General features: G+C 39.3%; 1 protein-coding gene across 1 annotated transcript in view; it reads left to right on the top strand.

Moving 5' to 3' along the window:
• The window catches only part of kif5ab (kinesin family member 5A, b), a 66,591-nt gene that overhangs the window by 9,745 nt on the left and 32,936 nt on the right, over window positions 1-23,910 (top strand). The window contains exons 2-11 of the mRNA XM_035662889.1: window positions 12,773-12,860; window positions 14,669-14,742; window positions 15,077-15,181; window positions 15,568-15,616; window positions 17,260-17,315; window positions 18,592-18,679; window positions 18,930-19,054; window positions 20,524-20,628; window positions 21,939-22,087; window positions 23,604-23,752. Coding sequence (XP_035518782.1) covers window positions 12,773-12,860; window positions 14,669-14,742; window positions 15,077-15,181; window positions 15,568-15,616; window positions 17,260-17,315; window positions 18,592-18,679; window positions 18,930-19,054; window positions 20,524-20,628; window positions 21,939-22,087; window positions 23,604-23,752 — 988 coding nt within the window. The remainder of the gene's footprint in view (window positions 1-12,772; window positions 12,861-14,668; window positions 14,743-15,076; window positions 15,182-15,567; window positions 15,617-17,259; window positions 17,316-18,591; window positions 18,680-18,929; window positions 19,055-20,523; window positions 20,629-21,938; window positions 22,088-23,603; window positions 23,753-23,910) is intronic.

Below are 23,910 nucleotides of genomic sequence, written 5' to 3'. Positions count from 1 at the left end.
CCATATATTTCTATAAAAGTTGAAAAATGATTTCAAGTATTACATTTGTTTAGGTACGTCACATTGCAGCACACGTCTGTTTGTTGTTTGCTGGGAAATTATTGGAGTTCAGGTTTTGGAGTCAATCAACTAGTGTATTATTTCTCTATTAAATGTGCTTTCCTGTTACCGGTTCCCGCTTTCTATGCTTCTCTTCTTAAAAGAGTAATCATTTCTGTGTATGAATTTCTATTTACGGACACTGTGTCGAGAAATTGGGGAGCCACACACAACAAGTTGCAAACTGTGACAAGTTATAAAACTTTAAAGCAGGCAGTAAATAGCTCTGTCACTCTATCCCCAGTGTTATATTACCTGGACACATTTATCTGACGGGTGGTAAATCTCAATTCCCTTTACCCCCCAAAAAGGTAAGAGGACATACAAGAAAATAAATTGCAGATAGCGTGGCAAAACATACGACTTAGTTAATCAAATGAACATGATGTTTCGAAAGGGAGCATCATTAATAATGTCAGCTAGGAGTGACAGCAGTTTTGGGGAATAGAAGCAAGAGTCCAAAATTCAATAATGTTTTCCTCCTGCTGTACAGTTTATAACACTCCCTGGAAACAGTTTGTATTCCCTAATATTTTTTTTACAGTTGCTTCACCTGCCTGATATCCTTCAGCCCTTTCCTTCAGAAGCTGTCAAAGCCGCCAAGTATAATATATGGCCTCTCCAATGAGAACAGCTGTAGCCACTCTCTCTGCTGCTGCTGCTACCCTGCCCTGCATGAAATAATACATCAAGATTAATTGATTTCCCGTCACACTCTTAGAGAAAAGAAAATTAATTTTCATGTATCTTTTCCCCCCCTTCCCCCAGCATATGAATTTTGTACATGGCAAGTAATTTAAGTTTTTAATTATTCATAAGGACTAAAAACATGATAAAGTGTTTCACAGAAGGCCCCAAGGCCGTAGCCAGAAGCTCAATGTGTTCTAAGACGACAATAGCAGTTCCCTTGCCTATATAAATAATAAATGTATTTACATATATTTTAGTGCATTTTAGGTCAACATCCACCTCTCTTTCTCTCTTGGCTCAAAGAGAGTAAATGTTGGCTTAATGAACCATGAGTGTGATGAGTCACTGAACCACATGTATTTGAACACATCAACATTATCATCAACATCAACATCATTTATATATATATATATACACACACACAATGTATATATATATATGGTTATTAAACCTGCAAAAGTATTGAAAAGTAAAATATAGCTACTCAATATCACCTTCATGAAGATTACAACTTGTTTTAGAGAGGTGATTATTCATTCATTTTAATTTTGGAGGCTACAATTAGTGGTGCTGTATTGTATTGTCAGTATGTTGTAAAGCAATACAATTGACCCTTCCCACCCCTTTTTGTTCTGTGCTCCAATAACAGTTGAGGAAGCCTTAGTAAACTTTCTCCTTTCCTGTAGGCTACTTAGATATGTGCTAAACGCGTCTATGTTGACAAGACAACCACATTTTAAAGATTGGTTAAAAGTCAGTCACATCTTAAGTTAGCAAGCTATGATAACAAAACACTAGCTAACTAGCTAGTTAATTTACATCAATTGTTAGTTATTTAATGTTTTGCCAACATTAACCTATTTAAGATGTGACTATATATGTTGCTTTTATCTTAACATGTGGTTGTCTTTCTCAACATAGATGAGCCTAGCACATATCTAAGTAGACCTAAAGGAAAGGAGAAAGTTGACCGAGGCTAGCTCAACTGTCACTGGAGCACAGACCAAAAAGGGGCGGGACTTAGGAAGCTGAGCCTGTGAACTATCAGATGTTGAGAACAGGTGGTCGTCCTGGCTTGGCTACAAAGACTGTTCCCCATTTACAAATCCAGCAGCCAGTGTAAATTGTGTCCACATACACTTATGCTACTTGCTAGTGTTCAAACCAAAAGTCTGTGACTAAAGTTAATAATATCACACGGCTCAGAGCATGTGGCAGTACGTGCACAATGCCAAGTCTATTTTTGAGCTTGTTCCAGTGGTTGATGCCAGTCTTGTCACTGATCTCAAATTCACTTCTGGCAGAGAGTCTACAGATGGAAAAAAATTTAACTATCAGCAAATAATTTGTTACTATGCTACAGTAAATTTTTGGGCTTGCCAGTTGAGCAGGCAGGCAGACGGATAAACTGACTGCACCATGATAGATTCATCATGTAACTGCCAATGATAAACTTAACAGCTGTGCGCTGTGTTCACTCATTTTAAAATCAGTGTGTTTCCAGCAGGTTTCTGGCTAACATTGGTGTCAACAGTCCAAACTAACCGCTTAATATTTCAGACATATTTCCACCAATAACGTTAATGACCTCAGGTTGAGCAATCAGCCCTTATGATGGTGCTGGGCAATATGAGAGAATTGGTATTCATTGTGTCCGTTTCAAACAATGAATTATTTATGGTTTGCTTGAAGCGGCTGCTGGGCTGGTGTGGTGAGGAACGACTGCAGCAGGGTAAAGGGTGAGAGGAGAAACACAAGAATGTTAAAGGCAAAAGAGAGGCTTATGTCTTATTCTCAGGGCGACAGTGTTAAACAAATAGTGGAGAAATTCAGCTGTCGTTAATGGCTATGGGTCATCACTATTAATGTTCTGACTAAATGATCTTGGCCGCAGTTAAGACATTGACCTGTATAGCATGCTGTCCTTATCTGAGTGTGATATCGTCTGTGTGTCTGCAAGATAATTATAAAAACTATACAATAAATGAATACTGACTCTACCAAATGTAATTTTCAGATTCATCACGGATCATTTTCTGACCACACACAGACATGCAGTTGTTTTATTTATTGAGATAAACTGCACACAGTGTTTTATTTAAGCTGCAACTGCGATAATGCAATAATATGTGTTCAGGCAACACATTGTTATTAAGGCCTTAAAGCTACCAACCCAATGTACTTACAATACCCATCACATTAAAACTGAGCAAAAGCAAGGCTAAAAGGGTCTCTGGGCTCTCATCAGGTGGCTTGCACCAGAGGTTACAAGCCCTGATAGATGGCGTAATTGCCCTCAGGCTAGAAGGTTTTTTAATTGTAGCTGATTTAGAAAACAACATTGCCGCACATCATGAGGGAATGGTACGCATGCTCATGGTGGGTGGGGCAGTCTCATAAACCCTGTTATGGTATGGAACACCTTCCTATTCTCTGCTGTTCATTCATTAATATTAATGTTTAAGAATAATATTGATATTTATCAATGGGAATAAGACATCCAAGAAATCTTCAACAAAAAAAAGAGAAAAAAAATGTTCAGAGTTGGAGCTAAATTAATGTTTAATCACAGGACATTTATCCACAGTAGCAGATGTTTGTATGGAGAGCAAGCTATGCCTCCTGCACCACAGAGTGAACTTGTTACTTTAATATAGTTTGTGGCCTTTATGTTGCTAGGCCAGTAAGTTTCTACCACTGGAAGTATAAAATTAGTGGACAGAGCTTCCAGGTCTGTGAAGTGAAGCCAATGCGGTGGTGGTCTTAAACCTGCATTCTTTCTTCATTCAAGTCAGATAAAAAAGACCAGACTTCTCACTTGACTCAGTAAACAATTTTCTAATGATTTTATTGTCTCAATCTCTAGTTTCAAGGCTTCTTCCATACAACATGATGTGAATTTTGTAAATTATGGTCAAATATAGACTAAAATTTTTGTGTTTTTGTGCTGATGCAAGAAGAAATTTATATTGCACTGGGGAGAGGAGGACCTGTGTTATTGTATCCTGCTGGTATTGAGTAATGTCTGAGTAGTCTGTCATGTCAACATGTTGCAAATATAGGTTATTATCTTGTCAGGATATAGATACAACAGATATGCAGGACTGGGAGAAAAAAAAATGCTTTGGGAATATGAAGTAATACTACTGTGTAGACTTCACGTTTATCCAAATGACAAATGACATGATAAATGACTTTCTTTGCTTTCATTCACAACTTGTTGAGAGTGCAGTTTTTTTTGCGCACATATAAATATGACGTGGTACAAGTGTTGTGTTGTGAAATAATGAATCTTCATAATACTATTGGGTAAAATAGAAATATCAAGGGAGATTTGTGTTTTCTGTGGTTAGTCCTGTATAGACGGAAATCCCTATCAACAGCAGAAACACTAAATCACACACAAATTTAATTAATACGTAGATTATTCTATTTAGTATACTATTTTCTATTTAGTTATATTTTGGAGCCATCATCAGCACAATCACACTTTGAAACTCAGTCATTTCACAAAGTAAAATGAAACCAGTCAAAATAAGTTTCAGATGTGCAGCAGTCGACATACAACTTTGCCTCTTTCAGTTGGCAGGAATCAGTTATTACTCATGCTTTGTCTTGTAAACTGGCAATTTACTTGCAGCCTTTCTGAGGTTTTTCAAATTGATTGTGAGGTTACTGGAGGGGAACTTCAAAGTCTTTGTGAATAAAAGACTGTATATGTCATTCTGTGTATTCCAAGTCATGAATCTTTTCTTTTTTGGCTCAGTCTTCAATTAAATTTAGAAAGGAATGTGATAGAGATTGTTGCCTTTGCTTTAAGAGTCAAGCAGTTATCAGAATTTCTGTGGCTCTAAATTCTGAATGAAAGCGTCTGTCTGTAGATCAGTAAAATGTCACTGCTTTTATTGTAGGACACTGGTGATGCCAAAAATTAAAAGCAGGATTCAGTTGTTCTGATATTAAGTGTATTAAAGGTCCAGTGTGTCAGAATCTAGCGATGTAGTTGCAGATTGCTGACTCCCTTGGTTGACCCTCCCCTTCCAAGTGCAAAGGAGAAATGTGTGAAAAAGGCGAACTGCCCTATCTAGAGGTTATCTACTGTAGAAACATTGGCAGTCAAACATGGCAGCCTCCATGGAAGACAACCCGCACCATCTGTGGTATAAAAGCTTAATTCTGAGGTAACAAAAAAATAACTATTCCTATATTTAAATGATTAATGAAAATATAGTTATGCATATTATATTCCATTTCTGGCAATAGATCCTTCTAAATGTTGCACACTGGACTTCTAAATGGAAACCCTGATTGAATAGTAGAGAAACCTGACAAATGCATGTTTTCATACAGGATATGAGGGGTCACTGAATGGTTTGAGGAGAATGCAAATTATGTGACTCAACTAAACGCCTATGGTTGGGAGAGTAGAGAGGGTTGCAGAAACTAAGAGGTTTTCTTTAAATGGTCACTCTTCTGTTGGTTAGCTTGACATAAAGAATGAAAACAGGGAAAAAATAGCTAACCTGGCTCTATCCAGTAACAAAATCTGCTTATAGCACCTCTAAAGCTCCCTAATTAGGTTGTTATAGCTTGCTGGTTGTCTGGCAACCTCATGATGACGACAAGACTCCAGGAAGTCACTGCTCACGCCAGCAAGCTGTTGTTTTTACACTTCAGTTCTGTATGGATTAAACATGACATTATGTGTTAATTAGTCAGCTTCACAGGGCTAGCTGTTCTGTTATCTTTATAGTCTTACCATATGCCAAACTGTGTCAACAACTGCTCTTTTTATCATAACAATAAATTAAATGACAATGTGATAGGGGTTGTTTGTAGTGATGAACCTCCCCTCGGATTTATATTGAGCTTCAACTTATTGTTTAGCTGTCTGACCGACAACCTCCCTGTTTTGGTTCACTCTCACCGCTCTCTTAGTGTCTTTTTTAGCAAAGAAGCTCCTACTAAGACCTACTATACGCCACATGCCCAGCACCAAACGGCAGACAAACATGGTAAGCAACTAGCTGGCGAACATAGTAAAGCATTTAGCAGCTGAATAGCCAGACAACTTAAAAGTGAGTGAATATTGGACTTCGCCAGGTGGTCAGAAAAACGACTCCAAATCAATGTTAATGGATGATACAATGGATTTAAATTGTAAACCACCTGATTTAATGTAAGTAAACAAGATTATGAAGAGACATTCAATGCCACCTTTCAGTAGTCGACAGTTTCTGATGCTCTGTGCTACAGGCACATTTTGGTGTGTAAAGAAGGCTTGAGGCTTAATATCCAGCCCTAACAGACAGGCAGGTCAAGCTGCAGTGGCACTTCAGGAGTGGGTGTGTCATTCAGATGCACTCAGAATTGAATAAAAGAATATTCTGCATGTTTATTGTCTTTTCTCTATCTGTGTCTATCTTTTCTCTCATCTCAGTTCATCTGAATCGGTTCTCACAATCAGTAACTGTGTCTGTCTCTGTCTCGCTCTCCTCAACTGGATGTCGATGTGGTTCCTTTTTACTCACTCCCCTAATGTCCATTGGGAGGTGGATGTTGCTCCTATTTTTCTGGTCTGAAACTCAGTGAACAAAGCCCAATCTTCCCCTCCCTCTGTTCTCCACTTCTCTGTCTCCTGTTTCTCTCACTCCCTCCTAATAAATTATGCAGACCATTCCAGTTTGATGGGGGACTAATTGCTCCACTTCAATGTGTGGATCTTTAATAAACAACTTGATGCAGAAAGTAAAATTATAAGATTAGTGTTAACAGTGTTATGTTGAGAGGTAAACTTTGGCTCCTTGAGCTAGTGATTAAGTAAAATAGCTGCAAAAATTGCTGTGATAAGCACAAGATAGCTGTAAGACAAGTAAGAAATAACACCACCACCATCACATCTTTACTACTGTATATCTGAGGCACTGTGAGCCGTTTACCCTGGAGGCACTGTGCCAGTCGACTCCGCTTATACTTGTCAGTAGGGTGAATTAGGAAATACAGTAATGTTTGGTAATATCGTGTGACTGGAGCTTTTGCAGTTGTGTGGGGTTTTCTGTTGTCGAAAGCATCACTAATGATGCTGTTATCTGGGGCTCGAAGCCTGATTAGCTTGACGGATGGAGCAGGCATTGGCAGCCTAAACTCCTCTCTTCTGTCAGTCTCACTGTGCTTGTGTGTGCATTTATGTGTGTGAGGGAGAGAGAGGAGAGTTGATGAGTTTGTGGGGTGTGTGTGTGTGTGGTTATATCTGTATTTAAAGAAACTTGACAAAGACATAACACACACAATATATTCTATTTCTTTTATTTCGTTAACACACACACTTTTACTTTATTGACACCACACACTCTCACACACAGACAGAGACTGATAAGGGAAAATAGAACCCCTTCTTTTTTTACTCCTTTTGTCATCACTCGAGCTTACACACCAACACCAAACCACTGCAAAAGGAACTATGGAGAAAAAATGAGCAGCCGCCTGCCTGTCAGCCCACCAATGTGTAGGAGGAGGAGGAACACATGCCTAATCTTCTTATCATCTCATCCAGCTCTGCCTTTAAAATGTTTAGCTATATGTCGCCTGGTTAGTGGGAGGGACGCTTTGGTGTGAAACTAGATGGAGAGGAAGGTTGTGACAAGAGGTAAACCTGCCTGAATGGGAGCTAAATGTACGTGTGTGGTCGTGTTGGGAGGTATTGTTCCCTCGCAGCAAGTATTGGCAGTCACCAAATGTTTACCATATGCAGAGTGAGTTGTTTTCTGTGTTAGCCTTCTCTTGTGGGTGTTGTTCAGGTACCCCACCAATTGGTCAATTCAATTCAAGTCAAACACTGAAATGGGGCCCTAATCTCTCTATAGCGCCGTTACAGTGCAAAACCTTCACAGGATACATTTAAGTTTAGTTGGCTAAACCTGAACAGACCATAACCACCTAGTGGGCAGATGAAACCAAGTGTGAACCTATCGTGATATCAACCCTTTGGTTTGTGGAGTTACTTGTCTAAAGCCTTGAGTTAGGCGTTATGATCGTGCGCCATGACAGTCAGATGGAGCCAGTGGGAGGTGACGTACTGCGAGTTGAGCTGCTGTCATTGTCTGCGTTAGTCTTCGACTTGACTAGCAGGAAACCATGGTGCTTCACCTAGTCACACACAGTCAAGTGTTACAGATAAACAGTACATTAAAATACGTTTCTGAAATGATTTTAGGTGATAAAAAGTCAAGCGCAGCAACACTAATCTTGATTCATATTTGATCATTACTGCCTAGTTTGACAGTTTGATCTGAATTTTCATGCGGTGAGTTGGACAGATCTTACTGAGAGTGATTTGTCAATCATAAGGTAGCCCACGCCAAAAAGCATGCCGTGCTTTATGGTCTATTGTTACTCATGACATCTACTAAATTAACATCATTGCTGTAAGGAAGAAGGACGTTGACACTAGAGATTGGAGACCATAAACTCATTAGGAAACTGATTGTTGAGCTAATTAATCAAGTGAGGAAATAGGGGTAATGTTCTCCATAAGAGTGCATAGTATTGTTTTTTTATTGCACCCAACGGAACGCCCCCCTGGACAACTACTAGATTGATTATGATTAAATTATTTGTTCCCAAGGGATGTATCCTACTGACTTTGGTGATAGCCTGATAGTTTGTCTAGTGCTACCATGAGGTAGACCTTTGTAAAATATATATATATATATATACTATATATATATATATATTATGCTAATAGAAATTAGCTACCTAGTACTAACTGATTAGTGTTTAACTATTGTGAGCTGACTAAACACCACATTAGCTAAAGCTATCAATACTTACTGAGGGATTCAGCCAAGAAAATCCCTCTATTTGTGTTACATGGTTTGTTGTTTCATGCAAGTTATTGTTTGCAAACAGGGCAGGATTTCAATGTCTCTGGTACGCTGTATGTATGTGAGACCCATGCAAGCCCTCTGGTTGGACGAGGCCTCTTTGGTCCCAAGGGCCTTAAAGAAGACCTCCATCTAAATTCAACAGCTGCTGCTGCAACCCTCTCTTTCCCTCTCTTTTTTCTTCTCCTGGCTCTTGTTAACTCATTTTTTTCAGCCTTCAGTCGATTGTTCTCTCTTGTCTGTTTGTATGTTCTCCACCTTCCCCCTCCCTCATTTTTTGATCGTAATTGCGTTTCTCTCTCTCTTTTTGTTGCCGTTTACGCTGATTATATGTCTTTATTTTTCTACTCTCATCACTTCTCCTCACTGATTTTTCTCTCCTTGTCTTGCCAGCATGATTCTGTTTCTGTTGATTATTGCAGTTTTTTAATTTTCTCTCTCTCTCTCTCTCACTCTCTGCCTGCAACCCACTGCCTCTTTGTCTCCTGGCAGACAGCAGCAGATTGCAGGCTGGACAGGGCATGTGGGTGTTTGACATTGCACACAAAGCTAAGGGCTATGAAAAATGTCTGCATGTACAGGCATAATATTGATATATTATTTGGCACAAACACCCCAAACCCACAACACATCACACACACTCACACAGATGCACTTTGCTTCCCATTCCAGCATTCTGCATCAGTGTGCACGCACATAATTGAAAAGACATCCGTTAAATTATACAAACACACAAACAAGTTAGTGTCTCTATAGCTGGACCGACAGGCTGAGAGATGGACATGGAGATGGAGAGCTTACAGAATGTCGAGTACATTACATTTATGCTATTATATTTATGCAGCACAGGAACAGATTAGTGCTTTAACAGTGGAGCTAGCAGAACAAATGATTGGCAAAGGGTTGTTTTTCATTCTGCTTATATAACTGACTCATTTTATTCACCCCAATGAAGACCACATCATGATTTCTCCCTATACCCCCCCCCCCCCCCCCCCCGCATGTGTGTAGTGTGTAGCTGTGCAAATGGTTATTGGGAACAGCCCTAATCAGTTCTGATGGGAAGCTTGTTTGTACCTGCAGCTGTGATTACAGCACTTGAACACAGCAGCTAAACAGTTCAGCTTAATAAGAAATGGAAGAATTGAAACTTGAATTCTGCCAAACTGTCTCCACCTTCTGTCACAAACAAATTATTTTATGCAAAGCTAGAATTGTAAAGTGGGAGGTCATTGTGGAAATGTTCCCACTCAGTTCCTTACTCTGCAGTAATGCTGCCTTATTTTCAACTACAGCTCTTGGGAGTGGCACAAATTGCATTTTTTCTTCCTTAGTGGGTTTTCTTTATAAATAGGTCTGAAGCCTGAGTGGCAAGAGAAAAACATCTAGATTCTCTTGGCAGACTAAAATAGCAAGTCTCATTTAATCTCAATATATCAACTTAATATATTGGTCTCAAAATACTTACTTGAGAAGCGTGGAAAAAGATCACAAGGTTCAACTCTTCTGTTATGATAGAAGTTTAAATACTCTTCTTATTTTACTGTCTCAGTGTATCAACTTATTGAACAGGCAGCATGTTAAACCATGGCAACACAGAAAGGGAACAAGCTGCTGTGTATAACAGTAAGTACCAATATCTAATTTCTGAAAGTTTTAACTAAAAACAGTTACTGTCCTACATGCCAAAATTAATAATTTTTTCTTGCCTTATTTTAGTATAATACAATTGTGTACTACCTCAAATGAATGGTGGACAGTCTTGAAAGCCAACATAATAAATGTAAACATTAAGAATTGTGAGTTAAACCACAAAATAATTCATCCTTGAAAGCTAGGGACCGGAACTTATTATTCAAGCCACTGATCAATTTGTGTGCATTAGGATTTTGTGTCGAGTTGTTGTTGAATGTGCCATTTGAAAGGTTGAGAGGCAACTGGGCCCATATGTAATACATGGAGGTGCAGGGGATTATTGGTGTATTTTCCCCCAGCCTGCTGGTGCAAACATAATCTTGGTTTAGAGCATTCCTCTCCAGTTGTATAGCTTTTATGTAAAGGGCAGAAACACATGTACATACTAGAATGTAATTTTCTTTATGGTAGATTATGTAACAGTAAAAAGCATTTGCACGGCAATTGACGAGTGTATTAAGACCAATCTAAAATAATAACATGCAAGATGGTGCACCATGTGTGCAGCTTGTTGGAGCAGCTCTTTCTTTCATTTTCTTTTTTCCATGTCTAAACATTTAAAATCCCACTTTTATTTTCTTAATCTTTCTCCCTGTGGGATCAATACAGTTTATTTTATCTGAAAAAATAATGTGTTTTCCCCATAGCAAAAATATCTTCTCTTTTCCAGTGAAGGGGCATGAATAGCACAAGATTCATGCAGCTTGTATGGATTTAATGCCTTGCTTATGTAATGTGGCGCTCCCACTCACTATACAACCCTCAGGACAATAAGGATAGAATGTAAAACTGTTTGTTCGTGGCCTATATATAGTCTGTTCATTACACAGTACATCAAGATTACATAAGAAACCTTTATTGTCGGTCATAAGATGAAGTACCCTTTCTGCAGGCTTTAAAGTGACACCTTTTTACATTTAATTATGGATCAAGAACCAAGATGAGTCCAATGTCTGGTTGTGTCATATTCAAACTGTTATTTGATGTAATGCACATTCTGACAATAAAACAAATAAATAGGGGTGGTGACGTGGTTTGATTCTGACATTCCCGGTTCTATTCAAATCTCCGGACCTCTCACCATGTTTTCTTTAATGTCACACTATCAAATAAAGACTAAAAAGTCCATAGAAAATACAGAAAACTAGAAAGCTAAACAGAGTAAAAAATGCGAGTTTAGGAAGCCACTGTTCAGTTCCTCTTCAGTGTTTATGCTTCACACAGCAGATGTCTGCAGGCCTTACGGCTAGTCCAGCCTGTCTTGTACAATTACAGACACAACTGTGAATTCTATGCACATATATGCCTCCCTACACCCACCCACATACATTCGTACATACACACTCATACATAAAATCAAACCCATTAGCAGTAAGGCATGTTTTATTAAGGAGACTAGACTTCTCTCAGCCACTATCCTCATCACCAGGACTTGGCTGATGGGTGACTGAATGATGCATGCAGTGGCTGACTAAGGTGAACTTGCTTTTCAGCTGAATGATGCTAGCTTGCTTAATTAATTGGTTGAGTGGCAATCCAAGCCTGTGTGTCGAATTAACATATGTCCGCTTGGCTGTGTGACTTGTTTAATGGCGGATAGTTAGCTGATTGGCTGGCTTGTTTGGTGCCTCACTGACTAACAGACTTGTCAACTGACATGAGACCTGCTTCCATCAGAAAAACAGACTCTCTTTTCTTTTCCCCTTCACTCTTTGTGTGTTTCTCTCTCACACTGTTTTTCTCTCACACTTTCTCACATGCAATCACTGGTTTCAGGTCATCTACTTTCCTCTGCCCTCTCTGCATTTCCACTCCTCTGCTCCACTCCTCCACTCCATTTCTCCTCTCCACTCCATCACTTTACTCTTGAAGTCCTTGAACATTGCCTCTAATGGCTTCAACTCAGATGTGATCTTTCTCTTTGTCTCTCTCGGGGTCACACAGACTTTTGCCCAAGGCTTCATGCTGCACTGCACTCATTCAAAACACCCACTGCCTCTCAATAGCACAGAGTACACACAAATAAAATTAGACAAACTCACACTCACTCGGGATGCATACCACCAAAAGAGACAGATGGGCCTCTTAATGTGATATATGTGCTGCTATTCAGGCCTAATACACACAGATGGACACAGTCTCCATAAAACATGTTCACTGTGCGTAAAGGAAATATTGATGCGGCTCTATTTAATAGTGCCAATATGGCTTTACATAATGTTTTATTGATAAACATGATGTGTGAAATCTCCCTCTCTTTCACACACACACCCTTGTGCTCTGCTTCACAAACTTCCCAGGGTGGATTTTACAGCGAATCACAAGGGAAGAATGAGGTGCTGACAGTAATCTAAAGCACTCTTTAAACTGTCTGCAGCTGACTGTGTTTGTGTTGGCCTCCACAGGGGAAGTCGTACGTATTTGACCAGGTTCTCCCCACTAACACCACTCAGGAACAGGTCTACAACGCCTGCGCCAAGCAGATTGTCAAAGGTGAGTCATGTGCATGTTTTTTGCTTATATGTGCACAAATAATATGGAATCTGATCTTTTCAGTTCTGATTTGGGGCACTTTCAATTGATAGATAGATTTTTCTCAAAGTAACCTCAGTGTGAACAGTCATATTAGAAATCATGTGAGTTGTATGTCACTCCAGATCTATTTTTGTCATGCGGGTCTTCAGGACCGTGACCTGTTCACACTGGAATCTAATATGAGACACATTTAGAAAATAATGTAAACAGCTAAGCAAACATAGCCTTTGTCCAAGATGCATGAGTGACACAAAAGGGAAAAAGCCAGTACACCTTGAATCCCCATTTCCTTGCATTTACCCTTCACAGCATTGTCAGTTAACTCTTTAGTCACTGACTGCATGCATTAGCAGCTCCCTACAAGCAGTGAGAAAACCAATTTCCATGATACGATGTAGTCACACAACCTACAGGTATGAGCATCAAAATGCACTGATTAACAAGATGCATGCTTATCACAGCACGGCGGGACTGGTGTATTCAAGGCACTAGATCAAACGAAACCAATACCCTCAGGAGTCAGATCTCCTTTCCTTCGCCCCTCCCTCTCCGTCTGCATCTCCCTACATCTGTCTGCCTTTTCACCCTTGTTAGGGTCTCGTTTTTGTGAAACCTTCAAAGCGAGTGTGGAGCTCCGTTGAGCTAGTTCTAGATGGAGCATAAAAAAGAGATTGATTTGTTAAGAAAGATTACCTATAGAGTGTGAGATTACCTTGTAGGCTGAGGAAGGATGGAAATAAAAGGCGAGATGAATCGCAGAGCACGGTTTGAAAAATTCGAGGCTAGGGATTTTGCAGAAGGAAGGAATGAGATGAAAAGTGAGATTTGAAATGTGTCAGGGGAAAAGGGTAACAGAGAGGGTGAACAAGGCCGGAGAAAGCTGGTCTGGAGACATATGCATGTTTACGCTTTCTGGCTGTCTCCCTGTTTTACTGCGTCTTTCTTTGCCCTTTTCACTGTCTTCCTCTTAAACTCATGCTGTCTTTCCTCTCTCTCTTCTCTTCTGTGTTTCCCCTCTGTGGTGGTCTCTGTTGTCTTGCGATCTTATCTCCCACTGTCTTTATTTCCTTTCAGCAACAGATTCTTTATTTTCTGCTCTCTCATGTGTCATGCTCTGTTTCGGTCTCACCATGTCCAGCGTGGAGAGAAAGGAAGACATGTTACTGAGCTGAAATCTGCAAGTGTAAAACCAACACAGGAGAGTGAGGAGAGGGGGGAGTGAGGGAAAGGGTGCCTCATGTTTTCAGCTGAGGGCCTTTGTGATTAGTCTGTGTTCAGCTAACCAGTGGCAGCCGGCCTTTCAGGGTGATGTGTTTTTCTTTATCCATGTTTGACTTTTACCACAGGGGTTTATTAGACTGTCAGCAATATGACATTCAGCCACGCGCTGCTTTTACAACCTCAAATGGTGATGAGGTGTTGTTTTCAGTGTGGCTGCTACCAGATGAATGGAGAGGGTAATATATCTATACTTGCTTGGTACTTCAGAGCCTCCTGGTGACTTTAACACTGCAGGTAGGGGTTTTTTATTGTGTGAAGCCACAGAGGTCATTCAGCGCCTAACCAAGCTTAAATACCACATGCCTCTAAGTGCACACAGGCTTTCTGAGGCACAGTTTGGAGCAAAGGTCAAAAGATGTTTGTCTTTGTCTGGGTGCTTGTCTGCCTTCCTGTCTTATTGTTTACACACCTGAATTCGAAAATTCTGTCAGATTTTCTTATTATTCATGCTTTTTTCTTTTTTTCTTCTTTTTCTGTCATTATAGATGTACTGGGTGGATACAATGGGACTATCTTTGCCTATGGGCAGACCTCCTCTGGAAAAACACACACCATGGAGGTACAGTATCACTAAATAATTTTATAAGGTAGACATCTTGCTGTGGCTCACACACGCACACTTTTTTAATAGAGTATCTGCTCCTCTGTTCACCCACATAGTTGGCCTACCTCTCCCTCCGTCACTGTCATCACTCACTATCTTAACCAGCCTTCTGTGGGGAGTGGGAACTAACCTCCTTTACAACTCTCTCTGGGAAACAACTCTGTTCCCTTGCAAGTCAAAAACCTCTCTGCTCTCCTTTCTTTTACTATTCTCTCTGCCTGATTTGTCCCAGGGTGTGCATGCCTACTCTTCACTCACATGTTCTTATCAGGTTTCTTTCTTCTCGTAGGGGAACCTTCATGATCCCGAGGGAATGGGTATCATTCCCCGGATCTCAGAAGACATTTTTGAACATATATTTGCCATGGATGAGAACCTAGAATTCCACATAAAGGTTGGTGTGAATTTCCGTGTGTTTATTTGTGCAGTTGTCAAACATAGTCAATTTTGGTCTTACACACTAAGATACTTTTAGTCGGAATTCAGCTTCTGCCTCTGATGTAAGCCTCACATGCAAGTGGAATCAGTCTAGCATCAATAAATCATCATATATAAACCATGATTATCCTGCAATATTTGTTGTGCTTTTTCCCCTTTTCAACCGCAGTCTTCTAATAGAGGATAATACCTTGTCAGACCCAGAGGACAGATTATTGCCACATCCTTTTGCATATTTGCACGAGCATCCCTTACATCCCTCTATCTGTGTCACTTAGTTTTTCTTGTCTCTCCCTTTTTTTTCCAAAGATCAGCTGCTCTATGTTCTTTGTTTTGTTGCAGGTCTCCTACTTCGAGATCTACATGGATAAAATCCGGGACCTGCTGGATGGTGTGTTTATGCACTGAACACATGACAGTGAAAACTAAATTTGTTAACTCACTGTTTGTTGCAGCCGATTCAAAATTCAAACCCTTATAACTAGGTGCATCAGAATCAACTGCGATGTTGACATTTACAGCGTAATTTCCACTGGGGATAGGGGAACATGTCTCCCTAACTTTTTAAAATCCTTCTTTTGTCTCCTGCTGCATGTTTATAGTTTCAAATTGATGTTCTCACTAAAATCTCTGTATACATTCTCCTCTTACTGTGTAGCAGACAAAATCCCAATGGGAGAAGAGAGGAGAAACATCAGATGGTCATCTGAGTCACCTTTAATTATTGCACTCACAGCAATAAGCGTAATGAGCAGTAGCCTATGGTGGAACGAGTGGTATATGGACTTCTTATACCCTGTCTCTCGCCTCTCAGCCCACATGCAGTCTGACTTACCTTAATGTTAGAGGGTGTTGGGGCTATATGCAGCCTGAATTGAAGACTGTAGAAATAACCCAGGGCTGCAAAAAGTACTGACTGCATGTTGTTTTGGTAAAAAAAAATCATTATTTTTGTTTACTAAAAATAAGCTAGCATTGAACATAAACCAAAAACACAGCAAAGCTCAGAGCTGTTTGTACTCAATAAGAAGGAATAGTGCATTAACAGTACTACATAGCATCTTAGGTTTTATATTAAGAAAGACTGTTATTAATTATTAATCTTATTAAAAAATAATACAATAATAATTATTAATGGTTATTAATAATGTATTTTATCATTACAAATAATCAAAACAAAACCTACGCCTGGTTGTCATGGCAATAATTATGAGTTATTTTAACAGTATAAAAACTTAGAACTTCAAAAAGTGATGAAATGAAATTCAACAAGTAAACAACAACAATGCTTTCCTTTCCCAGACAATAAAGCTTTGTGGTTTTGTGCCTTATACAACAACAAAAGCACCACAATATTGCAGTTCTTGGTCTTATCACTGAGATATATAACCAGTGTACAATGATGGAGAGGCCTGGACAAGGAGAGGTAGGCAGCATTCTTGTGATTACATCTTTAATCGCGCCAGAGACAGTGATGAAAGCTCCCATCTGTATGCAGGGGAGTTCACAGCAGCTGAAGAACATTTAAGCCATGAACAAAAAAAGAGTCCACAACAAGCGAGATGAATCGAAGCAGCACAGAGAACAACCCCCTTTAGATGTATTTTCACAGAGAAAATGTGACTATAGGGTGATAAAACACACAAAAACAGACCCACACAAGCACACTATCTCCAAGGAAAAAACAACCTCCTCAACCCAGTGAAATGTAATTATCATAAAGGGAGGACTTTTAAATGTGAAAAGACTAATGCAGGAATTGGGGCCAATAGCTGGTTTTGCAAGAAAAAAACCAAGTTTGTTCATTGGCAGTAACTGCTTAACCTCTCTGTGACTTTGGCAAAAAAATAGTTCAGTGTCATTAAAAGCATTAATAGCTAGAGCCTCACTTATTATGTGAGTCTGACTCATGACGGCAACATAGTCAGGTCTGTTTATAGTTGAGCCCAAAGTAAAAACACAGATTCATGTGCAGATGCTCATTTGCACACGCAACACACTGACCTCTCTCCTTATTTTCCCCTTACACCCTAGTTACAAAAACCAACCTGTCAGTGCATGAAGACAAATACAGAGTTCCTTATGTGAAGGTGAGTCATGAGCAGTTTGACATGATTCAGTTTGATTTCTCTCCCTTTATTGTGTAGATGTCTTTTGTGTTATGAATGTTTGTTAAAAGAATAGTTAAATATTTTGGGAAATATGCTTGTTTGCTTTCTGGTGGAAAGTTATTTATTTATTTATTTATTTATTATTAACCACTCTGATATCTGTCTTTTAAATATAAGCAAGGCTAAATCCAGTGGATGATTAGCTTAGCTTAGCACCAATGTTACAAGGGGAAACAGCTAGCCTAGTCAAAATGTAATTAATTAAATACCTCTAAAGGTCATTAATTAACACGTTATGTGTATCTCATTTGTTACAAAAACCAGAGTAAAAGGCGCTCAGGACTCTCTGCTGATTGCAACTGTTCAGAGCTAAGGAATATTCTGAGACGCAACCCTTGTGGTTTTCCTGCTTTGGCTTTTGTAAGGATTAAGCAAACAAAATACAATATACTTCTAGGCAAGGACTGCGGAACTGGTAGAGCTGGTAGGGCCGGAGCCCTGCCAACTTTTGAACATCAAACATGTAAAACGATAAATAAAAATTCTTCGGTATCCACTTTTTTAATTATACAGTCTATGTAACCATACATATTTATCATACTCTGACCACATCCATTGATAAAGTAATACATTCTACTATCTAAAAATGTACGGTACTGGCTTATTATGTCATGTGGTGTAAATAAAACGTTTCCTATTCAAAATTGGTGGCCTGGCTGCTCTTCTCTATGATACTGCGGTGCTGATGGGCCCGTCAATTTGAAACGCAATGTTCCATTACTATTTGAAAGGGACAGGATAGGGTCTTTGTGCTAAGCTAAGCTAACTGGCTTCTGGTTGTAGCTGATTGGTGTCAGTCTTCTCATCTAACTAACATAACTCAATGTTAGCTCTCAGAAAGCTAAATAAGCTAAAGAAAGATAAATAAGCTTATTGTAAGTCCTTTGGATAAAAGTGTCAGCTAAATGAATGTGATATATTTCCCAAAATGTTTTAACTTTTGCTTAAAGCTTGAGGACACCAATTTGAAGTAAAGCAAATGACAAACTGTTGTCATCTTTGCATTATTTGTTAATGTGTTTTTATTTGTGCAGACATAAATATGTGCGTACATTTCAATCTGCAACTTTAAATGAGTGTGCATATGGAAGCATTTATTTGTGTTTGTTGGTGCATGTATGTATGTATGTATAGATGTTTCTCGGTTTTCTTCATAGTACAAATGAATGTTTGCACGTGTCCTTCTTTCACTAAGGGCTGCACAGAGCGCTTTGTCACAAGCCCTGAGGAAGTGATGGATGTGATAGATGAAGGGAAGGCCAGCCGTCACGTTGCTGTCACCAGTGAGTCACACTGTTGATCTTCATGATGTTCTGATGCTCACACTGTCACGTCAAATGTCTTACAATTCATGTCAGATATTTTTAACTGTTTAAGTATAAAAACATTAAGGTGCAAAGGTGAGAAATGCATGACAAGGTGCAAAGTGAACATCTAGCTTAACAACTCCGGCTATGAGAAATAATGAGTTGAATGACATTTTATATAAGTAATCTGAATTAGAGTCTCTCCTCTCCTCTCTTTGTTCTTTAGACATGAATGAGCACAGTTCCCGCAGTCACAGCATCTTCCTGATTAACATCAAACAAGAAAACGTGGAGACGGAGCAGAAACTGAGTGGGAAGCTGTACCTTGTTGACCTAGCTGGTAGTGAGAAGGTAGGACGAATGGGGTATTTTCTTCTACATTATAAAATTCTATAAACTCTCAACATTCACTCGTAAGCAGGATTTTGAAACACTGGGTTCAGGCTTATTTTCTCATAAAGGATGTTTTCAGACATCAAAGAAGCCGATAAACAATGTATTAAAGCTCTGAACTTCATCCTTAAAGCATTATGAAGCACTCGCTTTAAGAATTTTTATTAAATTCTACATTATAACGAATCTATCTTAGAGATGGAGGACTCATTCTTTTTGAGGGCTTGGTTTAGTCTGATGCAACATCAGGGTTAGAGTTTGCACAATTTGAAGAATCCAATTGGTTCCACTGATGGAAGCAAAATATCATTTTCTGAGAAATAATAAACTCTCAAAAATGTTTTTCTTCTGTTCAGATAGGCTTTAAAATAAATTTCAACCAAGACAGAGGTCAAATTGAGGGGAATCACAAACAACTAATTGTTACCCTGTTTCAAGGCCTTTTAGGTGAAATCTGAGTCAGCTCGCCTCATTGAACCATTGATAAAACAATCTTTCTCCAGGACATAGGTCAAACTCTGGAAAGAGACTGAAAATACATTAAAGACACAGCCAAACAAGACCTCTGGCTGCTGGGTGTAGTTTAATGTTGAGACCATTGATGCAAATTATAGAATAGTGTGTGCTTAGAGTAGTAGATGGCCATACAGTCTGGATAGATGCTGACGGCCATGGTTTGTAGCTAGTAAGTGCTGATGCTGCATCTGTAAGTTCTCTTGGTCATCCCTAAGGGGGTGAAGGAGGAAATGGTTCTGCTCCAACAACTTCTTAGACCTTGATATAAAATGTTATTGACAGAATGGGAATCTAGTAGATGCTCCACAGAAGGCTTTGATAGGACAACTTGCTCTCCTCTATAATTAAGCTCCTCACTATCTCGCTGTAAATAATTGTATCCCATGACAATTATGGCACAATATGGTGTGCCTTTCCTATTAAAGTAAAATGTCTTGCATAAACCCTCTTAAAAGCTGGTTGTCTCAGTGTTTTCTATCTGTTTTTGACATTTTATGATACAGGGCATTATAAATGCTGTAAATAAAGCATACAGTAGTAGTAGTTTACGTAGAAATGAATTCCATTTGGCATGTATTTGTTTACTACTATTTTTTTACTTAAAAGAAGAGCTCCATTTAAACCTGAGTAAAGTCATTATTTGTTTATTATTGAAAACTTTATTCACAAAATATGTTGATATGTTAGTTTCCCTGTATACCTGTATAAGTTTCACCTTTTTGCATGTATAACTGCACTGTGTGCTGGCTAAAAGACGTCATTGGTTAAACTATACTTATAAGGGATTCTTTGTAAGCCGTTAAAAGAAACTACAGAACCTTTCAAATAAAGAAGGAACAGGAAAATAAACACTTTTTATGCTGATAATGTGCTTTAAGATCTAATTCCTTCTATGTGTGTATCTGTGTCAGGTCAGTAAGACAGGTGCAGAGGGAGCAGTGCTGGATGAGGCCAAGAACATCAACAAGTCTCTGTCGGCCCTGGGGAATGTCATATCAGCCTTGGCCGAAGGAACGGTACGGTGGAGAAATTCTCTGCCCTGTTTCTTATCTATCAGCCCTCTAGGGTATCGTAACTGTCTAATGCTTTTCCCCGTAATTGTTTGTTTTTAACACATACCTGATACTTGCTGCCAGAGCAATATGTTTGACAAAACTGCGTATAGACTGCAGTGAGTTTATTTTAACATATTAGATTAAAACAGCCTGAATGTCTTCAGCATTAGTCTTCAGAGTTAGATCGGAAAATCAATGCTGCTCTCATATTTGTATGGTAAATGTTAAGCAATTGCTGGCTTGCTTAGCTTAGCATAAACACTGTAAACCGCCAAGTAGATCTGTCTGTGGATGAACAGTACTACAGGACACAAATATTATATGACACCCTTGAAACAGTCAGAGTTTGGTATGTTTAGGCACCAAAACTACTTGGTTAATTTTAGGAAAAGATCATGGTTTGGGTTAAAATAGGTATGTTAATCCAGGAAGTTATCTCAGGGGGTGTGTCGTGTAGTGAAGTGGGGGAACAGGCAGCCTGGGTCTGTCCATCTGGAGTGTTGTTGTCACCACAAGGTTGCCAGTCAACGAGGGGAGAGTGCAAGAAGGACCCAAAATGTCAAACTATTCCTCAAACCATATTTTATTTGTTAACTATACCATATTTGCCATGAACAGATTTTAAAAACACTGGCATAAAAAAACAACATTGTCACATGTGATCCAGAGTTTTGCAGAATCTTCCCATATTCCTTGTTTGATGTGCAGTTGGATTGAATGAATGCTGCAGTGACATGCTAGCTACGTTTCTGTGCCCTTATCCATAATTGCTAATGCTGCAACAGCTGGTAACTTATTTCTATATGAGCGACCAGCAATTTACCCACTCGATGTCTTGTGCCCAGTCTGTTAGTCCTTCCAAGTTTCATCATCGTAATTAAAATATTCACCATCTCTTATTATATAACTCTCTATAACTCTTAGGGAACTCCTCATAAAATGCTAAAAGGCTCACAGACTGTAAATGCCTCTCAAATCTTACATAAATCTACTGGCAGCAAGGACACAGTCTTTTTGAAGATGTTCCAAAGGTTAAAAAGGTAAGACTGTGAATGGTGCAGCAGACAGAGAGAAACCTCTTGTCTCTTTGTTCTGTGCTAATGCTCACAGCAGCATATTTTTCATTTTTTTAAAGAAAAGCATGTGGATGGTGGCACTGCAATTCAGAAAGTCTTCCACAATCTCTTAATCCTCTTCTATCTGTCTTTTTTTCATGCCTTTCTCACTGTCTTTGATTTCTTTTCTTCCTTCCTCTCTTTATCTCTGTACAGAAATCCCACGTGCCTTACCGTGACAGCAAAATGACTCGCATCTTACAAGACTCGCTGGGCGGGAACTGTCGCACCACCATGTTCATCTGTTGCTCTCCCTCCAGTTACAATGAAGCAGAGACCAAATCCACCTTGATGTTTGGCCAACGGTAACTTGCTTCCCTGCTAAGTAGCCATGGGCTGCTGCACAGTGCAGCACAACACTCATCTCTGTCTCGCTCAGCTGCAGCTGTTGGAATGTTTTCTGCCTGAAATGCACTCAATTCAGATATGCTGGTCACATATTACTGCCTCCAACTTTACTTTTGACCACCAGGACCCTGCTTTAGAGGCAGGGTATGTGTTGTAATTGGGTTTGTGGTCGTGCTGGGATTGCTTAAAGAGCATCTTTTCTAATCTTAACGGTTTTAAGATTAAGCTGCACTCATGGTAGCAGAGATTTGGTTTGCTTGCCAGCTTTTCACTCCTGTTGCTCACTGTCAACTCAAAGAAACCCACAGATGGTAAGAAAAGATCTATGCATCTGTTTCCCCTACCAGTGAATTCTTTGAATAGAGATATGCGAGTTGGTTGAAATAAATAATGTATGACGAAGCAAAGGGAGTGACAGAATCCAAAGCAGACATCTGAATTTTACTGAGCAGAGAATTTGGTCTTTTATCTCTTTTTGTCAGTGCCAAGATTAATCTCTTCTTTTAAAATCAGTATCACACCAAAAATAGTGTAACATGATATTAAACACATTTATGTCACTCTTTATTTGGATATTTCAGTGTTATCAACATAACAAGTTACTATATTTCAGAAAACGTTCCACACATTTGCAGGTTTAAGCGAAAACTACAGCATAAAAACAAAGTTATTGAAATTCAGTGCCTAGGTTTGGATTCATTTTATGGTTTTTGTTACTATTAAAAATAGAGATTCTATGGTTGGATTGTTTGGGCACATAGTGTATAGATACAGTACATAAATACAGTCCATAAATTAGCCATTACCACTTTGCTGAACATTAACTTTACTGCCACCTGATGTTTGATTATCAGCCCTATCCACAAAAGTGTTATCTAAATTCTGATGTGATGCAACAACTTTAGATAGGGCTGTTTGTCTTGCTAATATCAGGGAATAAACGAATAGGGACAACAGTGTTTTCTCACTGGAGTGTGAAATTAAGTGATAGCCACTGATGTGAAATTCACAGCCGGAACCGAGTGCTGCAGCTGTAGCATCGTGAATATTTCAGCTCTGTGACGCCACATATTTGCGTCATAATTGAGTAATAATTTATAACCACATACAGTACTCTGTCCTCTTATGAACTGTATGATCGCTATATTTTGATGTGAATTTAAGAGGTCTGAAGCATTTTTTTACATTTTGAATTCTTGCCTCCATATACCTCCCTCTCCCTACATGCACCATCAAACACAGTTGGCAGAAACCCAATCTGCATACCAATTAATGAGATGCAAGCCCATTTTCATTGAGCAGCCAGGGCTGAAATACCCTTGTTGACAGTTCCTCTATTCTCTGCTGTTCTCTCATACTTTTTTCCCCCCCTTTTCTGTATCTCCTCCTCTCACTCGCCTACTCTCACACTGCCTACTTCCTTTTTTCTCTTTTGTGCTCTTTCTCAATTTCTCCCTGCATCCCGCCAATTAGAGCCAAGACCATTAGAAATACTGTATCAGTGAACCTGGAGCTCACAGCAGAGCAGTGGAAGAAGAAGTACGAAAAGGAGAAGGAGAAGAACAGGTCAATGAAGGAGACTGTTCAAAGACTGGAGGCTGAGCTCAACCGCTGGAGGAACGGTAATACTCGCACTGTTATCACACTGGCTGCTCACAGAAACACAGAATATCTAAATCTTCTTTCAGGGAAAATTGTTGCCCAGGCATTTTGACAGAATCAAAACATTTAGTATTTAATGTCTGAATAATAATAAGTTGGGTTTGTGTGTGTGTGTGTG

Source organism: Morone saxatilis, unplaced genomic scaffold, assembly GCF_004916995.1.
Source record: "Morone saxatilis isolate NCDOM2014 unplaced genomic scaffold, NCSU_SB_2.0 Contig18, whole genome shotgun sequence".
In the NCBI taxonomy this organism is placed as follows: domain Eukaryota; kingdom Metazoa; phylum Chordata; class Actinopteri; family Moronidae; genus Morone; species Morone saxatilis.
Note: the sequence above shows the minus strand (reverse complement) of the source record. Positions and strands in the feature narration are given on the sequence as shown.